The sequence below is a fragment of the Apodemus sylvaticus genome, chromosome 11, assembly GCF_947179515.1.
Source record: "Apodemus sylvaticus chromosome 11, mApoSyl1.1, whole genome shotgun sequence".
NCBI lineage: Eukaryota > Metazoa > Chordata > Mammalia > Rodentia > Muridae > Apodemus > Apodemus sylvaticus.
Window position 1 is genome coordinate 8,996,632 of NC_067482.1, and position 21,893 is coordinate 9,018,524.

General features: G+C 44.8%; 1 protein-coding gene across 2 annotated transcripts in view; it reads right to left on the minus strand.

Moving 5' to 3' along the window:
• Gpat3 (glycerol-3-phosphate acyltransferase 3) overlaps nt 1-21,893 on the minus strand; it is a 55,755-nt gene that overhangs the window by 13,976 nt on the left and 19,886 nt on the right. The window contains exon 4 of one of the 2 annotated variants that reach the window (XM_052199365.1): nt 866-1,136. In XM_052199365.1, the coding sequence (XP_052055325.1) occupies nt 866-1,136 (271 nt within the window). The remainder of the gene's footprint in view (nt 1-865; nt 1,137-21,893) is intronic. The other variant, XM_052199366.1, reaches the window with a different exon arrangement.

Below are 21,893 nucleotides of genomic sequence, written 5' to 3' on the forward strand. Positions count from 1 at the left end.
TTGTAGAGCATTATGGTGCACGGCAGCAATGAAAAGGGTTAGTGAATCTATCAGTTCTGACATGATTCTACAGATTGTTCTATGATACGTTCTGAGAGGAAGATAAAAAGATATCAGGTTCTTATAACTATTCTGTGGAGACACACACTGGTAATCACAGCACTTGGGAGACAAAGGCAGGAGAACTGGGCGTTCAAAATCATTCTGGCCTACATAGCAAGTTCAAGGCCATCCTGGGTTTCAAGAACCTATCTTAAAAAGGGCACCAAATAAACAAAAGAAATTAAAGCCTCTAGTATTTCCTTCCCAAATGTCAGTGGATAACCTGTGCATCTTCAGGCTTTGGCAGCACTGGGTTAAGGTTCTAACAGCAGTGTACATGCAGTCCAGAATGTCACTGTTTATCACAGCTTCAGCAATTCCCAAAAGACAGTCTAAGCCACAGTGGTGCTAGGACACGAGGGAATGTACACACAGTCATTCTCCCCCCAACCTCTTTCTACCTATGCCCCACCTCCCTCCCTCCCTCCCTCCCTCCCTCTGTCTCTCTCCTTCCCTCTCTCTTCCTTTTTCCCTCTCTCCCTCTCTCTCTCTCTCTCTCTCTCTCTCTCTCTCTCTCTCTCTCTCTCTCTCACACACACACACACACACACACAGAGTTTTGAATGCACATCTTCATTTGGAAGAAAAAACAATGTAAAAGATGTAGATAGTTAACACATTGCTATACCAACACATGATGTGGTGGTGTTTCCTAACTGGCAAGAGGTGGTATCCATCCCACAACACTCTTAAGCAGCCGTTAAATGCATGGTGAGAAGGAAATCTACACTGAATGCACCCTCGAAGCAGGCAGGTGACTTACCTCAGAGGTAGCAGGAAGCAGTAGCGTACCAGGACGCCCAGCACCCACACTATGGTGAGCCTCGGACTGATGTAATGGAAGTTGACATTGGTTCTCGTGAGTAGGTTCCATGATACTAGCTCTTCAGAGGAGAACCTCTGGGTCACCTCATCCTCCACAATGGCTTCCAATCCCTTCTTGGAGAAATAAAACACATCAGAGAGCTCGAAGTCCCTTCCTCGAAGACCAGAGAGCCCTTTCTCCATGGGTGACTCATCTCTTTGGATGATACCTTGAAAGAAAGCATCAGGACATGAGAAAATGCCAGAGGAGCGCAGAACAATTGACCGAAGGGGCGACATTAACTACACAGGATACAGAAAACACGCTTAGCGAGTGACGGGAGATGTTAGAGCAGCAGTCACAGTGGGGACAGATGAAGTCATGGCATCTCCTCCGACAGCCTCGACCCAGTGACCTCATAAAAATTACTTAATAAGAGGCTGGAGTATGTGTTCAGTGACAGAATGTCACTAGCATGTATAAGGCCCTCAGTTCCATCCTCGGTGCTCCCTAAAGTTACTTAATAAGAAAAATACAGCCAGGTATGGCAGTGCATGGCTTTTATACAGGCACTCAGGAAACAGAAATCTGTACGGGTTTGAGGCTAGCCTGGTCTACAAAGTGAATTCTAGGCAAGCCAGAACTACATGAGACCCTGTCTCAAAGCAAACCACAAGCTGTTTCAGAAAGATAAGCAAAGCACAACTGGATTGATAGGTACAACTGTGTGGACAAATAGATACTTTAATAGATACTCTGTTAAATAGATACTTTTGTGTCAGTGAGAGAGTCTAGGGACTGAAATGGTACCAGCACTCTCCTGTCTCCCTTATGTAAAATGGAACGCGCTTGCAGCTGGTTTTAAAAGTCCTACTGAGGACTCTGTATTCCCACCCTTAGCATGTTTCCTACAAGATGTAGGGAAGACATTTACTGCAGCACTCTATCCAAACAGTGATGCACAATGCCACTGTTAGTGAGGCTCTAGTATCAAGTGAACAGAGACAAGAGCTTAAACATATAATGCGATGAAATATATCTATGTAGGAAAAAAACACGAGGAAGAAAACATGGTTCTCTTTGGGCGATGGCATTAGATTTTCTTCTCTACTGAGACTAATTGAAGTTTTCAAAGCCAAATTTACCAGAAATTTGGTAAGACTAGGATGGGGAGACTAGGATGTTTCTTTGGGATGTTTCTTTTTCCTTTTGATTTTCTGAAGGAATGGTAGCAGGATGCACTGGGAGACTGTGCAGAGCCCAGGGAGTCGTGTGTATGTGTGTGTGTGTGTGTGTGTACACGCGTGCATGTGTATGAGTCGTGTGTGTGTGTGTGTGTGTGTGCGCGCGTGCGCGTGCATTGCTGGCATGGCCACAGCTATGTCCACAGACCTGCTGATGTTGGCAAAGCCTTCCTGCTGTGAGGCTCCAAGGATGGCAAAGCCTTTCTCTGCCACCAGCAATCACTTCCTCTCAGCGGATGGATGGCGGCATCCTGAGACTGCCTGCAGAGCCCCACTGCCAACCAACACTAACTACCTCCTCCCTGCGCTGCACAGAATAACCAACCCTGAGCTTCCCTCCATCAGGCCAAGCTTTCCGTATGTCTGCCCACATGTCTGTCCTTCCTACATAGCCCCGGGCAGGTTAACCCCGGCTGCTCTGGGTTCTGGACACAGCCAGGAGGCGAAGGAAGAATGGCTTGAAATTGAAACCCAGGTTGTATTTAAGAGTGTTATCAGCTCCAAGAAAGGGAGGGGAGGGGAGGGGAGGGGAGGGGAGGGGGGTGAGAGAGGGAGAGAGGGAGGGAGGAAGAGAATATGTATGTGGCTTTGCCTAATTGTTTTACCTAATAACTTAATTATAACAATAAAGTTAATCAAAATAATTAGAATAAAGCAAGCTCTTGAATGAGTATTGGGTTGTCTTTTTTTGGTTTTTTGGTTTTGTTAAGATAGATTTATTTATTTATTTGAGTACACTGTAGCTGTACTAATGGTTATGAGCCATCATGTGGTTGCTGGGAATTTGAATTCAGGACCTCTGCTCACTACAGTCGACCCCGCTCTCCCCTGCTTAAAGATTTATTTTATTGTTAGATAGAATAAGTTAGATATAACAATTTTATGGTTAGATATAACAAGATAAAACAAGTACATTGTAGCTGTCTTCAGATGCACCAGAAGAAGTCACCAGATCTCATTACAGATGGTTGTGAGCCACCCTGTGGTTGCTGGCATTTGAACTCGGGACCTTTGGAAGAGCATTCAGTGTTCTTAACCACTGATCCATCTCTCCAGTCCTGTCTTTTTTTTTTTTTTAAGGTAGGTCAACTCTTTCTTGCTTTTAAGCTTTTAATTGGTGGATGGTTCAAAGCAGTGTCCCTACCAAGTCAGCCTCTTGCTCCATGGACTCTGCAATGCCACTCAGGAAGAGTACTCTATCGATGTACTGGCCAACCCCTGGTGGTGCAACAGTTTCATTATTTATATATAATGAAACTTCAATATATAGATTTCTTAAACAGCTACAAGGGGAAGAAAGTACAAGCTATTCAGTATTTCTGAATGAAATACACCAGGGACAGTAGAAACACCTCCTAAAATATCCTTTCTCAGAAAGGCCAAAATTGAGCCAACACAACTTGGTGATGTAACTGAGCTAAAGGATAAGGGCCCTGCCCAGCTCTCCAGACCCACACACCTGACACCCAGGATTTACTCCACCCCAGGACCCAGTTTGTACCCTGCCGGCTCCAATGAAGTGTAACACAATCCTATATTTTTAGTTGAGCAAAAGTATGTGAACAGCTGTGATGGCACAAAATCAACAAAGAATGGATTGGCAGGCTAAACCAAGACGTATAAAATAAAACCAGCAGGAAAATGAACTTCAAAGCCCAGTAAGAGAAAAGGCTGAAAACATGGGAAGAACTTAAGTAGCCTCTGACTGAACGCTCTGAGAGGCACTCAGCTTCACCTAGAGAGGGCTCAACTCCACCACCAGAGGGTAGAACCAAGTGGGCCCAGAACCGGAACCAGCAGGAATACAGTTAGCATAACTGTACTGGGAAACGACTCAGCACTGTGGAGGAGAACCAAACGTCCAGAGTATGTCAGGGATTCCACTCAGAGAAGATCTGTTACAAAGCATGCAATTCATAGAAAGGCTGTGCAGATGGGCCTTCCCATCCAGACACTCTAAACACCTTCCTCTGCCATGTTAGCTTGCTGCTCTAGCTCTGTGTATAGAAATAACTCTAGCAGGGCAGTGGTGGCACACGCCTGTAATCCCTGAGTTTGAGGCCAGCCTGGTCTACAGAGTGAGTTCCAGGACAGCCAGGGCTACACAGAGAGACCCTGTCTCAATCAATCAATCAATCAATCAATCAATAATAACTCTTTCTGGCCCATCTATAAGGAGTTGTACGCAACAGGTTCTTTAGCTCCCAAAAGACATTTCTCCAGGATACTTAATCAGAACAAACACATCACAATCAAAGAGCCCAGCACTAATGCCAGGTTAGTGCCTAATCTTCCTGATTCGGATTTTCACAATGTCCCAAGAAGATCCTTTAAACCAATTTTTTCCTGATCCCAGACTTAATCCAAGCTCCTACATCACATTAACATGTCAAATCTTTTAGCAGCCTTAAATACATAAGCTTCCTACATCTCTCAGGATGTTGTTTTATTTGTTGGCCAGGAACAATAAATGTGTGTGTGTGTGTGTGTGTGTGTGTGTAATCACAATAGGAAAATAAAGACGTTTGTATTGTGAGCTAGCAGGTACTACCTAAGATATAACTTCAATAGTCACACAATGTCTGAAGGTGAATTCTATTGTCAAGTAGGTGTTAAAAAGGTGGTACTACTCAAGTCATCTCTCTTCCTTCCTGAGATATGGTAACTACTGTAGATCAAACATATGCATCCAATCTGCCAAATTATAAACTTCTAACTGAAAAAAAACCTAATGTAATCAATTTACACAATCAACTGCGTGCCAGACAAATTAGAAGTTAGAAAAATAGAGATATTTCTTTGAGCACTAAAAAAGTATTCTAGAAGGAGACCAAAATTTACCACTCATGCACACCCCATAAAATTAATTCTTACACTATCATTAAGAAAACCAGGAGTCCGCGGAGAGATGGCTCCATGGCTGCGTACACTGGCTGCTCTGCTAGAAGATCCAGGTTTCATTTCCAGCACCCACAGGCATCTTACAAGCATCTCTACATAACCCCTTCCAGGGGATCTGACACTCTCAGGGCCTCCCAGGGAGCTAGGCATACATACACACGGTACACGGATATATACACCCAGGTAAAACTCTCATACACATAAAATAATAATTTTTAAAGCGTATTTTTAACAGATTAATCCTGATATTTGAGATTCTCGCACTCCTTAAATTATCACAGATTGATTCTGGGAAATCTTTCCTTTAATTTTACAACTCAGTATCAGAAAATAGTCATGAATATTTGAACTCTGTCCTTATACCAAATGCTCCGGCTGAGCCAACAGAGGCCTTGCTTGGATGAAAAGAAAATTAGAGCCAGCTCTGTGTCTAGTGCAAGAGATTGATTACACAAGCTGCCCATGGCCTCCTGCCTTCAACAAGCCATCGCTACATAAATAACGCCACGTGTGAAAGGCCTGTAGAAATGGAGGCAGAAGCTAAAACCATCTTAACCATAATTAACTCTAAATTAGCTGAGTGAACTTTTGGAATACCAGCCCAGTTATAAATCACACTAGCGTTCTGTCCCCCAGCTATAAAGAGAACTTTCTAAGCCACCCATTAAGAAAATCAGGCCTTCTGCCACCCCAAAGGTGACTAACACAGAAGTAGACCCTTAACCTACTAACATCACGCAGGTCGGAAGTCCATTATCCCAAAGGCTCTCTCACTGAAACCTTGGTTGACCAGAAAGCCAGCTCAGTCAGTCCAGCGGGGGCCTAGCATTTGAAGAGCTGTGGGTTTGATCCCAAACATCACAGAAAAGCCTAAGCAGACCGGGGAGGTGGCCATTCTTCCGCAGGAGGGGCATCAATAACTAGCACCCACTCGGTGGTTCACACTGTAGCTCCAGGCTTGGAAGGACCGATACTGCCTTCTTCCCTCCTTGGGTACCGGGAATAAGTGGTACGCCAACATGCATACAGGCAGAGCCTGAATACACATCAAGTTAAAACTGTAATTTAACGTAAATGTTTGAAGAGTGGAAGTGCAGGCGCAGGTGGGCGGGGTGGGTGGGGTTTAACAGCATGCTCAGCTGCTCTTGAGGTAAGGCCAGGTCTCAAGACCCTGTCTCGAAAAGAATTCTAAAAGTAGGTAATCTCCTATCCTAACATTGTTTTTGTGGAAATATTTAAAAGTAAATCTGGTATGGATCTGTCGAATGTATATTCTCCAATGGAAGGGGATAGCATTCGAACCTTCTGGGAACTGGTAATGTCATTTCTTAATCAAGGTCAGTGTTTCTCAGCCTGTGAGTTTTAACCCCTTGGTGATCAAAAGATTCTTTAACAGGCTTCGCCTAAGACCACTGAAAACACAGATTTTACATTTCAGTTTTTAACAGTAGAAAACTTACAATTATGAAGTAGCAATGAAAATAATTTTACAGTTGGAGTCACCACATGAAGAACTGTTTTTTTTTTTTTTTTCCCCTTTGGTTTTTCGAGACAGGGTTTCTCTGTGTAGCCCTGGTTGTCCTGGAACTCACTCTGTAGACCAGGCTGGCCTCGAACTCACAAATCCGCCTGCCTCTGCCTCCCAGAGTGCTGGGATTATAGGTGTGCACCACCACCAACCGGCATGAAGAACTGTATTAAAGGTTGTAGTATTTGGAAGGTTGAGAACCGCTGATCTAGATGAAAAGTAAATATCTTTGGAAATACAATATACTGTGTGTTTGTAATTCCAGACCTTTCCTACATATGCTGTTCTTCTATTTCAGCCTCCGTTATTGAGCAAGTGGGGCAGAGAGGAGTTTACCAACCCCGAAACCAACTACCAATCCCAAAGCCCTTTTCCTGGTATGAAGGGATCCTCCTGCTTGTGGTGTGAGGACAGGTCCCTCCCTTCAAAAACCCACCTTCCTTCTGACCCACGGATATGCTCTCCGCCTGATTTCAAACACACAGAGAGAAAACAATTACAATGCACAGCTGTATGTTAGAGTTGAAGGGGGGAGGAAGTCCCGCTGGGATTAAAGAACAGAAATACTGAACGCAGAGGGAGTGGCTCAATCGATATCCAGCGACTTATCTGTGGAGACACATTGATCTTATCATTCTCCTCGAAGTCAACTCTCGTGGACCTTGCTGTGTGACTCACTGCACCAGCTACACAGGCACACAGCAGGCCCCAGGTCCACCTTTTCCCATCACTCACCACACCCAAAGTGTCCCCAGGGCCACCAGTCAAGTCTCACCCTCAGGGCTTGGTTAGTTAGGCACCTGGCTCTGCATGCTTCACGGTGCCTCTTAGAGTTCCTAGTAATCACTTCACTCTTTCCTAGGTATTTTTTAGCAGCTAAGAGCACCGACTGCTCTTCTGAAAGGTCCCGAGTTCAAATCCCAACAACCACATGGTGACTCACAACCATCCGTAATGAGAGCTGATGTCCTCTTCTGCGGTGTCTGAAGACAGCTACAGTGTACTTACATATAATAAATAAATAAATCCTTTTTTAAAATCTGTTTTAATGTTTAATGTTATAAATTTAGTTAAGTATAATAATGGAATTAGTGCTCTGATTGTGGTCATTTGATTTTTGTTTGTGAGAGCATCTCGTATCCCAGGCTGACCTTGAATGAAGTCTCTATTCATCTGAGGATGACCTCCTCCGGATCCTCTGACCTCCAGCCTCACACCTGAGATCACAGACATGGGCCACCTTTGCTGGCTTATGCAGTGCTGGGAACTGAACCCAGTGTTCTGTGCATGCTAGGCCATGAGAATATGGGAGACTGTGGTGGCCAAAAGATGCCCAGACCCCTAAAGCTGGGATCACAGTTGTGAGCTGGGTGATGTGGGTGCTGGGAACTGAACTCTGTCCTCTGACCAAGCAGTTAAGTACTCCCCGGAACTGCTGAGTCATCTCTCCAGTCGGGGACTTGATTATACCTATGTGTAAATTCTAAACTTCCATAAAGCATAAAGTTTATATGCTTAATTTACAATTAATTTGAGTTTTAAAAGTAGTTTCACACTCCAAGTACTGTGGGTGGCTGGCACCTAAAATCTCCACAGTGGAGGCTCAGGCAGAAAGATTGAGATTCTGTCTCAAATCAAAACACAAATACTTCCACATGGAAGCCCTAGAAAAAAAAGACATAGGAAACACATGCACCAACTTCGTGATAAGTGCGCTAGTGAGTCTGTGCGAGCATCTCAGAATCACTGAGAAAGGCACTTTCTCATAAAGCTGAGCAGGTAGTTGATTATCCTATGGCCTAAAGATTTGCCAGAATTTCTGTACAACAATGTTCTCAGCGGCTCTGTTCCTAATGGTGAAAAACTAAAAATAACTCAAATGCCAATCACTAGAACCACAAATAAACAAACTATCAGTGTTTGTGTAAAGGAATATACCACACACACACAAAAAAAATGTTTTTTTTAAAAAAACTGCTTCATATGATAAAAGGAAACCTGTAACTAGGCTCCAAGACAGGACAGGAGAGCACACCCTGGGCCCAGGCTGGAGCACGGGCTGGAGCACTGGCTGGATGGAGGGAGAGCACACCCGGAGCCCGGGCTGGGAAGAATGCAGTAAAGGCACAACTTCTCAAATCTTAAATTACCCAAATCTTAAATCTTAACCACGAATGCCCGATCAGTGTGGGAGCTGTAAAAGCCACTAGCAATAGCTGGTTTCAGATATAAACACAAACAAACGGACACCTCAGTATCTTCACGTCTAGGCAAGCCGATAAGCATCTATTATTCTTGAGAGGAAAAAACATACGCAAAAGAGAATCCGCGGGCAGGAGAGCGAGTGGGAGAGAAGCGCACAGCCTGTTCATCTCCTGTCCTGACTGGGCTTCATCCACTGATTCCCAGAGCACTGCCCAGCCCTGTGCGCCTCTCCAGTAACTGAGTGCTGGTCCAGCCGGCAGGAAGGAGGCAAAGGTTCAGTTTCCAACAGGAGGGAGATGTGGAAAATGAGGGAGAGGGCAGGAGGAAGGAAGGGAAAAAGGAAAGGAAGAAGGCAAGGGGGAGGAGGAGGGAGGAAGGGAGGGAAGAGCGAGGGAACAAGGGAGGAAGGAGGAGAGGAAGAAGGGAAGGAAGGAGGAAGAAGGGGAGGAGGGAAGATGGGAGAAAGGAGGAAAGGAAGGAGGGAGGGAGGAGGGAAGGAAAGAGGGAGGGAAGAGAGAAGGAAGGAAGAGGGAAGGAGAGGAGGAAGGAAAGGAAGGAGGAGAGGAAGAGAGAAAGAGTGGAAGAGGGGAGAGGAAGGGGGACTCCCCCCTTCAACTTCCCCTGTGGTGCTCCCAGAGGTGGATCTGCCGTGCTGCCTTCCTGCCCAAGGCTTCTCACCGCTCAGATTCAAGTCCCTACACCTTCAGGAATGGCTCCAGCCCGACCGTACCTCTACCTGCCCCACGCTCTCCTCATCTGATCCTGCTTCTATGACACTTTCAGTCACGAGATCTGAGGAACTGATGCCTGAGCATCAATTCAAATCCATCCAGGAAACAACACAAACCAGAACACCCAACTCCAAACTCCTTCTTCCCCAACTCTGGCCCCCCGTCCTGCACCATCCAAATAGGGTCAGTTCCTGAGCACCTTCCCGTCCCCGGGCTGCTCCTCTCCTGCCTTTGCTCAGCCTCTCCTACCTGATTCCCTTTCCCTCAGGCCAGTAAGAGTTATCACACCAGCACACCACCAAATCTGTGTTCACTCTGAGGTCAGGAACTGCCCTTATTATTATGGGACAGGATGTGGTCTTAACCAATTATATAAGCAACAACAACAACAACAAAAGACCAAGTCGTAGGGAGGCAGAGGCAGGTGGGTCTCTGTGACTCCAAGGCCAATATAGTCTACATTGGGAATTACAAGTGAGCCCACACTATAGAGTAAGACCCTGTCTAAAAAAAAAAAAAAAAAAATGCCAGGGGCTGGCGAGATGGCTCAGTGATTAAGAGCACTGACTGCTCTTCCAGAGGTCCTGAGTTCAGTTCTCAGTAGCCACATGGTGGCTCACAACCATCTGTGATGAGATCAGACTCCCTCTTCTGGTGTGTCTGAAGACAGCGACAGTGTACTCACATAAAATAAATAAATCTTTTTTAAAAAATCTTATTAATCGAAATATGATTTCAAAACTTCAAACCTTATATTGAGCTGGATTGAAGGAGGTAACAGATGTGAGTTTGTTGCATGGAAAGCTGGGTAATCTATGATCCGACCGCCTGCCAGCACCACACCATGACACTAAGATCCCGTGGGCTTGGTCAGCGTAAGCAAGATTACAAAAGCACACACTGATTTAGATATACAAACTCCATCACACAGGCTGATGACAACGCGTTAGTCGGCAGAAATGAGGAAGTGAGCTCAATCAAGCAGAACCAACCATGCCAATGTCAAGGCAGATGCAGAGAGAGGAAGGGCCCTAAAGACATGACGGAAGTCACACCGCATTCCATTGGAATGCCTTGCAAAAGCTTTAATCTTGCGCTGGGTTTGTTGAAACCAGGTTTCCTGTGTAGGTTAGGCTGGCTTTGAACTCGCAGAGATCTGCCTGCCTCTGCCTCCCAGTTACTGGGATGAAAGGCATACACCACCATAATTCATAACTTGAATTGCTTTATGTATTCAAGCAAGTAACCAAAACATGTCTGCTTTACCTATTCTCACCTCATTTCTTTTATTTTTTTAAATTTATTTATTATATGTGAGTACACTGTAGCTGTCTTCAGACACTCCAGAAGACGGCATCAGATCCCATTACAGATGGTTGTGAGCCACCATGTGGTTGCTGGGATTTGAACTCAGGACCCTCAGAAGAGCAGTGGGTGGTCTTAACTGTTGAGCCATCTCTCCAGCCCTCAACTTATCTCTTAGCATCTCTCTCTCTCTCCTCTCTCTCTCTCCACAACTCTACAATCCAAGAGAAAACTGAAACTGTACCTCAGAGGTATGTGAGTGCAGCCTATGCAAGGTCTTAAGTTCCATGTGTTCCTCCAAACCCAAGAGAGCATCACGGGCTGTAACAGGGGTACCGTCATCGCCATGACTTGAAAGTAATTTCATTTACTACACATATTGCATTGTCCCCAAAGTAAGTTAACTTTTTTATAAAAGCCATAGTCCCGTTCCTCTGTGATGTCATCACTACACAGTATGTTGTTCAATAGACTGAAATATGGAAGGGCCAGAGGGTGTCACTGTCACCCCCTGCATCCTGATGCTGCAGGCTGCCTCCTTCCCCAGGTGAAGCGAGCCGGTCCATGCTGCGGGCACCAGGAGCTCAGGAGCTCAGGAGCAGTCACCTCGTCCCAGAGGCCTTACACCCTACTCTCTCCTCCTGATATTGGTCACTACTGTCTCTGAGGAATCACAGATGTAAGGGGTGTGTTCACTCTGCTCCTAGAGGGGCTGTCTTTTGAAAATGGAATAGTCCAGGTGGTCAATATTCCCCATAGCTATTCTAAGTTCTGGAGTAAACAGAACTTTGAGGGAGACATGCTGGGGAACCCTGCATCTGACCTAGGAGAGCGAGTGGCCCTCTCTCCCACTGCTCTGAGATTTCCACACAAACAAACGGGAAGGACCCAGACTGAGGTTCACCCTTCACCAGACCATCCACACATCGCGGGCTTCTTCCCACTGTAACGCAAGCAAAGGTTTCTCTTTAGGCCCCAAACCATTGGGCACTCCTTTCCTGAGCTGAAGAGCACCTCTCTGATCACAGAAGCACACCTCAGGTGCCCTACCTTCTCTGGGCACACCTGCTTTGACACTGACTCCTCTTCTTGCTTTATTTGTTGGGGGAGGGGGGATGGAGTGAGTTTAACCAAGAGCTTCAGAGAGAAAAAGAGAGGTGTGAAATGCCACAAGTCTCTTAGAGAAAAGGAAAAAGAACTGAATATCTTTGTGGCTTCCTAGACTTAAGGAACAAGTGACCCACCTCCTTCACGAAACCCAATCATTGCAGAGATAAACACAGCCCACACAAGAATCTTAAATTTTGCCATGCAGTGGTGGTACAAGACTTTAATCCCAGCACTTGGGAGGCAGAGGCAGGCAGATTTCTGAGTTCAAGGCCAGCCTGGTCTACAGAGTGACTTCCAGGACAGCCAAGGCTACACAGAGAAACCCTGTCTCAGGAAAAGTGAGGGGGGGGGGGGGAGAATCTTAAATTTTTCATAGAGAATTTATTCCAACCAAGTCAACCAGGAACTATAAATGTTCCTGGACTGGAAAGATGGCTCAGTGGTAAAGGGTGCTTGCTGTGCTTCTAGAAGATCAGAGTTCAGACCCCAGTGCCCATGCAGGTGTAACTCACAACTGCTTAACTCCAGCTCTGGGGACTCTGCTGCCCTCTTCTGGCCTATGAGAGCACCTGCACTCGTGTGCACATATCCACACACAATTTCAAAACAAAGTTTAACATAATTGTGATGTAGGTAGGCATATGCACAGGAGTCCAAGTGCTTGTAGGGCCAAGTCATCAGATTGATTCCTTGAGGCTGGAGGAAGGAGCAGGTGGTTGTGCAGTGCCGGATGTGAGTGCTAAGAACCAAACAGTTCCTCTTTGAAAGCAATACACACTCGACGAGTAGTGAGCCATCTCCCCAGCCCAGATTCTTTTTTAAAATACAAAGTTTCTTTATTTAGCAAAGGTCACAATTCTCAGCTGTCTAATGTACTAACCTGGTCTGGTGTTCTGATCATTTTTAACCAATAAGGAGATTTCCCTACATACAATTTAATGATTTGATTTTGACTTAAGCCACCATTTCATCTTGAAGAAATGTAAAGTTTGCTTCCCCTAATAGCTAAATAGTTATACAACTTTAAGGTGTAATCCGCACCCATTAGTGACTAAGTCCCACCTACTCTAAAACAAAGTTCCACTAAGCTCCGCCCACTAGTGGATCTCTCCTTTTCTCCTGGATTTGATAAACAGCCATCTCAGGTCCTGTTCATTTCTGTTTTGCTGTGTGTGTGTGTGTGTGTGTGTGTGTGTGTGTGAAATGAAGTACTTAAGAACTATTATTCTCAAATTAATTTTATGTATACATTTCTGGAATTTAATGACACATTGCCTGGTTCTCATTAATACTTAGGTAAACACCACCCCACATAGAAGCTAAGTTATGTAAACACACACACCCACAGTGCAGCCAACGATTACTAGGTACGAGGAGACTGACACGTGGCAGCAATGCTTCTCAGTAGGGATGGCTGAAGCAGCCTATTACTGCACATCTGAACCTCCAGGCTCTGGAGGCTCAAGTAGCCTGTCATTGCATGCCATCTGCATGTTTCTAGGTTCTAGCTTTGCCTTGTTTTTCACCAGTAGCTATTTTTCTTCCTCTGACATTTTGTAGCAAGCCTTTATTATGTAATCAAGCGTCATTGCTAGAGCATCAGTAAACTCATTGGCGGTTGGGAGGTCAAGAGACTAGAATGCCTGTCCTGGATGCTCACCTAACATTGCAGCTGAGCCAGCTCAGTCACCTGGGCAAGGGAATCATACCTAGGAAGGCAGGCTTATCTTAAACCATGCTAAAGAGACAGGTGGGATAAATTCCCCATTTAATGAGTGAGATCCTATCTTTTTCTTCCCTGAAATCCAATCCCTACAAATCACACAGCCATAAGCTGCTTCTGAGTCTTGACTCGGACAGAGACAACTACTACTTCTACTTCTACTACTTCTACTTCTTCTACTTCTTCTTCCTCCTCCTCCTTCTTCCTCCTCCTCCTTCTTCCTCCTCCTCCACCTTCTTCTTCCTTCCTCTTCTTCTTCTTCTTTCTTCTTCTTCTTTTTCTTCTTTTTTCCTCTTCTTCCTTCCTCCTCTTCTTTTTCTCCTTTTTTTCTTCTTCTTTCTTCCTCTTCTTTTTCTTCCTTTTTTTCTTCTTCTTTCTTCCTCTTCTTTTTCTTCTTCTTCTTCCTTCTTCTTTTTCTTTTCCTCCTCCTCTTCCTCCTCTTCCTTCTTCAGCCTCCTCTTCCTCTTCCTCCTCCACTTCTTTTTTTCCATCTTTCTTCCAGATGCTGACCAGAACCCAAGTATGTTTTCTTTATGAGACTTTGTCTTCCTTTCTCTTTTTATAAAGTTGCCTGTGCCTCCCTGCTCTGTGGCTGCTTGTCTGACGTGCATCATGGCTTGAACAGCCTGGCTATTTTTCCTTTTGTCTCCATTCTCCTCCTCTAAGCAACTACTGAGACTTAACAGCTTGTCTGCCTGCTGCTCTGTGGTGTTTTTCTTTTCAACTCTAAAATTGTTGTCCAGTTCCCATTTAAATCTACTCTTCTCCCCCCCCAATACACACACACACACACACATACACACACACACACACACACACACACACACACACACACACAGGTGACTAGAGAGCCCTAATGCTTTAGGGAAGAGAATCAAATGGTGCCCTTGGAGACCAGAAGATCCCACAGACCTAAAATTACCATGATTGAGAGCCACCTTGTGGGTGCTCGGAATAGAACCAAGGTCTTCTGCAAGAACAACCAGTGCTATTAACTGCCATCTCTCCAGCCCTTGAGTCCATTCTTAAATTAATTTATCAATAAGACTAAAAACCTGGAGAGGGGACTCCAGTGTCCCCTGTATGATCATCCTTGAGTAAAGTAGGTAAAATGATGTCCCCAGTCCAATGGCTCACTTATCAAAATCATCCAGATTTATTTTAACTATTTTTAGTAAGTTTAGAATCCAGGGCCTTTTATAGTGAGAAACCCAGTGCCTTTGCATGTTAAGCACATGCTATAGTAAGTAAGGAACCCAGGGTCTTTGCATGTTAAGCACGTGTTTTACCACGTAGCTGCACTCCCAGGTCCCAAGATGACTTCAAATTCTGTGGTTCCCTGTATTGTTTAAAAACGTGGTTAATTTTAAGAGCATGCAATAAACTACATTGTACTTTCAACTATGTCAAGCTCATCAATATAACCTCCAGCAATGAAACCAAGTATGTGCCAAAACCCAGGTAAGCTACGAGTTGGTGACATCATCTACAAGGTAGAACAAGGACTCCACCAGGAGAGCCAGCTCCACATTAGCTAACAGAACCTGTCTGCTAGACTATAAGTGCTGAGGACATTGTGGTGTAGTGACCAATCTCATCAACTAGGGTGTCTCCAGGGTGATGGTGAATGGGGGTGTATGTTGGCTTTGTCCCTTGAGATGAAAAGACTCAAATGCTTAATTCCAATAATGTAGCTTCTATAGGCCAATTTTAACACAGTCTGTACATCTGTCAAGAACAACCAACCACATACACATATATCAAACAAACATATCACGCACACACATATCACACACATCATACAGATACCATGTACACACACATCACATACATATATCACATCACACACCACACACATGTATCACACACACACCATACACATCATATACATATATCTTACACACACATCATACACATATCATATCACACACACACACACAGGTCACACATACACACATTTTTTATGATAGCCATTTTCTGTTGGTGTCCTTTGGTTTTCAAGACCAATATAAAACTACTGTTATAGAATAAATGGTTATGTACACATAAACTCCACACATTGGACTCTAATCCCCACTATGAAAGTATGAAAAGATGGGTCATTTGGGAGTTGATTAAGTCATGAGACATCCTTGGGAATGTCCCTCAGGGATCTGGGGGATGGCAAGCCTGAGACTCAGTTCAGATCCCAGAGCTGGACAGTCAAGGACTCCGATCCCAGCAAAGATTCCTGGGCCCACTAGCTAGTCACACTGGATGGTGGCTGCTTCAGTGAGTGGCCCTGTCTCAAAAACTAGGTTGGAGACAACTGAGGAAGTTGCTTAACATTGACCTCTATCTTCACATGTAGCCACACGTGCGGGCACATGCACGCACACACACGCATGCAACGCACACAACACACGCACACACTAATAGTAATATAAAAATAATTAAAGACCTCAGAAAACTCCCTTACCCCTTCTGCCGCTTAAGGGCATAGCAATAAAGTTCTTGTCTATGACCCATGAACTGAAATACCTCTGGAAATAAGAAAAATAAATGTCTATTGCTTCTAAACCATTCAAACTATCACATTCTATTATATAAGCCAAAATATACTAAAACTTATGCTAAGATAGAAGTAGTAGAAATCTACTCTTATTGAAAACAGTAGCCGAGAAAAGTCTCTTTCCGTTTTAGTCATCATATGTTCTATGAAGGATATTTATAAAACCACCAATGGTGACCATAAAAGGAGGAGTTCTTTAACCCAAATATGAGCATTATTTATGGAATTAGCCCCGTGTTTTGAAGCATGAAAGAAAGGGGTGGGTTATAATCAGTTGTCAACACCACAGCGAAACCAAAAAGCATTTGGATTAAATTCCAATTTAACAACTCATTCAATAACGCTGGCTGACAGCCCACACCAAATGTGTTGATTGATACATTAACTCAATTAGACAAGAAATTCCACAACATGGAAACATCTGTAAAGGTCCCTTGCAGAATGACCCAGCAAATCAATAAAAAAAAAAAAAATGGACTTTATGGTCTAGCACATCTGTAGCATTCCTCAACTGCCAAATGAAAAAAAAAAAAACAAAACATTTTTTTGAGAGAGAGAGAGAAACAGGGTCTGAGTTCTGGCTAGCCTGGACCTCACTGTGTTGACCAAGATGGCCTCAAACTCACCTGAGAGCCTAACGCTAAATGTCTTTTTGAAACAGGCTCTTTCTGTAGCCCTGACTGTCCTGGAATTCGGTGTAGACCAAGCTGGCTTGGAACTCAGAAATCTGTCTGCCTCTACCTCCCAAGTGCTGGAATTGAAGGTATGGAGTCAAATCAGATATAAGTGGTTATGAGTTGAGTCTCACAAAACCACTTCAGGTGACCACATCAATTCTGAAGCCTCTGACACTTCTAACGAAGAGGCTATACTAGGGATAGCCAAAATCAATCCCTTCTCAGGGTTCAGCCATCTGCAGGAATGACCAGGGAACCAAGATAATGCCCTACCTGTGAGTGCCTGTTACTAGAGGTACAGTTTAAAGGATGCACATGAACGGCCAGAGGAAGAAACACATAGGGCAAGGTTCAGAAGGGCCTCAAGCATGGGCAAGTCTGGAATAGGATATGCCTCCAGGGAGTCCTGTAAACCCTGTTCGTTGGAGATTTGTGGAGGCCTCATTAGATAGGCATAATTAATTAGATATTAGCTATGCGTGATAACTGTAGCCATTAGTTTTGGTAGGAGTTTGAATGAGAACGGTCCCCCATAAACTCAGGCATCTGAACCGTCAGTTCCCAGTTGGCGGCACTGTTCAGGAAAGCTTATAACGCAGCACTCTGATGGAAGACACATGTCCCTGGGGCTGGGCTGAGCGTTTAAAGCTTTATACCCTGATTCCAGTTCACTCTCTGCTTCACGCTTGCTGTTCCAGACATGATCTCAGGCTCCTGCGTGCCTGACACGTTCTGCCGTGCCTCCCTGCCTTGACAGATTCTTATCGCTCTGAAACAGTAAGGCCCAAATAGAATCTTCTTTCTCTAAGTTGCCCTGGTCTCGGTTTAACTATCACAGTCCCTATCCCCTAAAGTTGGGTCAAAGGTCATCAGCCCCACCCTGAAGCTATGCCACCATCCATTCCGTTGGATGCGATTGTCAGGGGTTCTCAAGATTGGATACTAACATCAGAGAAGGGTGGAGGTGGGGTGTAAGGGGAGGTTCTGATACTAAGGTCTAGTTCCCTAATTGGTTCTTGATTTGTAGATTAAAAAAAAATCAGGAGCCAATTGCTGGGCAGAAGGTACAGGTGGGACTTCTGGGTCCTAAGAGGAAAAGGAGTCACAGGGAAGGAAAGAAGAGGCTTTCTTCTGCCATGTTTTGGAGGAGGAAGGACACTGCAATCATGCTAGGCCTCGGGAGAGCTAGGGCCTTCAGCCTCCGCTAAAGGCAGGTTGCCAAAGATGTCTGGCATGGACTAGGTGGGACAAACCACTAAGATGAGGGCAGGAGGAGAAGCGGAGATAACAAATGGTTAAGGGCACGCCTTTCCAGGAGGGAGGGATCTGTGCCCAGCAAGTGTGCTTAATAGGCGAGTTAAAAGCTGTATGCCAGTCAGAATGGCTAAGGTCAAAAACTCAGGAGACAGCAGGTGTTGGCAAGGATGTGGAGAAAGAGGAACACTCCTCCACTGCTGGTGGGGCTGTAAGATGGTACAACCACTTTGGAAATCAGTCTGACGGTTCCTCAGAAAACTGGACATGAGACTTCCAGAGGACCCTGCTATACCCCTCCTGGGCATATACCCAAAGGATTCCCCGGCATGCAATAAAGACACATGCTCCATTATGTTCATAGCAGCCTTATTTATAATAACCAGAAGCTGGAAAGAACCCAGATGCCCCTCAAAGGAGGAATGGATACAGAAAATGTGGTATATTTACACAATGGAATACTACTCAGCAATTAGAAACAATGAATTCACAAAATTTTTAGGCAAATGGTTTGATCTGGAAAATATCATCCTAAGTGAGGTAACCCAATCACAAAAGAATACACATGGAATGCAGTCTCTGATAAGTGGATATTAATTAGCCCAGAAGCCCTGAATACCCAAGGCACAAATCGCATAACAAATGACTCCCATGAAGAAGTATGGAGAGGGTCCTGATCCTGGAAAGGATTGATCTAGCATTGGAAGGAAATATAAGGACAGAGAAAAAGGAGGGAGGTGATTGGAGAATAAATGGAGAGAAGAAGGTTTATGGGACATATGGGGAGGGGGGGATCCGAGAAAGGGGAAATCATTTGGAATGTAAACAAAGAATATAGAAAATAAAAATATTTAAAAAAAAAAAAGCTGTATGCATCTTTTACCCGGGGAGGGGATCCAAGGGTCTCAGGAGTGGGCTGGTAATGCGACCTCCCCACCCCCCAGCAGAGGTGGGTAGAAAAGGTCCCCGGGTTAGGGCTGGCTGCAGCCGGTCCTGAGCTAAGCCAGGCAGAACAAAGAGGAGCCAGGAGGGCTGACAACATGGCTAAGGGCCCCCCACACACACAGCAGGTTAAAAGGGTTTAAAAACCTAGAGGTGGGGGAGGGAATGAACATTTCTTGTTAGGTGACAGCGACAAAGGCAGAAGATGTTTAGAGTCACCTCAACCAGGTGGGTGAGAAGTAGGTGCTGACCAGAGGAACAAGAACAGTAGGATTCGTGTGTGTGTGTGTGTGTGTGTGTGTGTGTGTGTGTAAATTGCTTATATTTAAACTCAAGGTTTATCATGCTGGGCATGGTAGCGTACAACTTTAATCCCGGGCCAGGGAACACAAAAAAAGTTCTGTCTCAGGGGAAAAAAAGAATCCCTCAAGTTTTCTCACATGCTAAGCAAACATTCTACCACGGATTAATGGTTGATGTGAGAGGGCCCTGCCTGCCGTGAGAAGCACCATCTCTGGGCAAGTAGTCCTGAGTTTTTAATAGAAGAGCAAGCAGGCAGTAGCCATCCTAACGTCCTAGCCACGCGCAGTCTACTGCTCCAGTTCCTGCCTCTAGACTGAGAAAGGAGGGGTAGAAAGAATATATGAGCCAGAGACAGGTCCCACTGTGGATCCCTTGCCGACCTGAAGCTCACTCTGTAGCCCAGGCTGGCCTGAAACTCAGAGAGATCCTCCTGTCTCTGCCTCCCAAGTGCTGCGATTTAATGCCCTGTGGAGGGTGGGGGGACCCGCAGAGGCAGATGGATGTCTGTGAGTTTAAGATCCGAGTGGTCTCCGTATCGAGTTCCAGGCCAACCAAGGCTATACAGTGAGACCTTATCTCAATAAACCAGAAACCCAAAACAAGGAAACAAACAGAAGGCCACAATGGTATTTTATTACTTTTGTGTGGCTAGGGACCAGTCATTACCATAAGCAACACCTGCCCAAGAGGAAAACATGAACAAAAACAAGTAGACATGTGGCCATGATTAAAACAATAAAACCGTCAACCTATCTCCTGCTATGATTGACTAAGACCCCAAAGGATCATTTCTTATTGTCTTGGTCATCAGCTTACCATATTATTGGGAGTTGGTGGAATCTTTAGGAGACAGGGCCTAATAGACAGAAATTTGACCACTAGAGTTAAGCCCTAGGAAGAAACACTGAAATACTAGCCCCTCCCCATCTCTCCCCTCTTTGCTTCCTGTGCAACAGGAACAAACCTCCCCCAGGCCCCTTATTACATGGTTCCCGCAATAACATACTGTGTACTGCAGATCTAAAGCAAAAGGCTGTGCAACCATGATCTCAAACAACACGATCTGACACCGTTAGGCAGAACAAACTTTGTCCTTTAAGTTGATTATCTCAACTATTTTTGTCACATTTGCAAGATGTGACAAACACATCTTCCAAAACCTGACTGCGTTGGTTTGTTCTATACAACAGCTACACAATGTCAGTAGTCTATCAATAATATAACTCCATTAAATACATTATACTCCACAGGCTATTGAGCTAAGGTACAACACAATGGTTCAGCACTAGTCTAACAACCTGAAACAACATGAAACATGATCATTAGGACCTCGGCAGCGGCGGGGAAAGAAAAGAACAGACTATTAAAAATGACTTAATAACTTTCCCCAAATGAAACTTGTTTAAATTTGTTAATATTCTGTTGCCAAAATATTATCCCACATTCTCTGTGAACTTAATAGACTATTAATGTAACATAACCAATGTTTACAGTCAAGATGGTCAGTCAAATATGTCCTAGAAAGAATTCCAGAAACTGAAGAGATGGCTCAGTGGTTAAGAGCACTGACTGCTCTTCAGGAGGTCCTGGGTTCAAATTCCAGCAAGCACATAGTGGCTCACAACCATCTGTAATAGGCTCTGACACCCTCTTCTGGTGTGTCTGAAGACAGCTACAGTGTACTTACATGTGTGTGTGTGTGTGTGTGTGTGTGTGTGTGTGTGTGTGTGTGTGTGTGTGTGTGTGATAAATCTTTGGCTGGAGCAAACAGGGACTGAGAGAGCAAGGTTAACCAGAGTGAGCAGGGCTGACCAGAGCGAGCAGAGATCCTAAATTCAATTCCCAGCAACCACATGAAGGCTCACAACCATTTGTACAGCTACAGTGTACTCATATACATAAAATAAATAAAATAAATCTTTAAAAGAAAAAAAAGGAAAGAATTCCAGAAGGCAAATAAGAAGGAACTGCTAGCCAACCTGCGTTCTCTGAACCACTCTCTGTACCACATTAGATTCACCTGAGAACTTTGTTCTCGCTGAGGGCTTAGATCAGTGGAGGCTGTGTATTTAAGGTGCGAGCTAAGCTAAGAACAGGCTAGGTAACCCCAAATCTTCCTGTGGCGTGCCAGGTGGAGCTGTGAGGTCACATGCATTCCTTGAAGTGAACAGAGTCAAGGAAGGCGAGAAGCAGGTTCAGGGGCGGGGCCAGATGACTGCCCAGCTCAGCACAGCACTTGCCCATGTGACTCACTCTCAGATCACTGCCCTTCCCTCACACCAGCTGACTCTGGGCTGGGAACCATTCTAGTGTCCTAGTGCACAAGACACTTAATATAACTCACCTGCTGCCACTAAAATCTTCACAAGAATTTACACTTATGCAAAATGGCCAATTCAAGCCTAACCTGTACTGGAGCCAATCAAGTCCCCAGAGTGAAGCCTGCTGCTTTTCTGGGCTGCCAGGTGAGGTGGCGCACACCTTTAACCCCAAAACTCAGAAGGCAGAGACA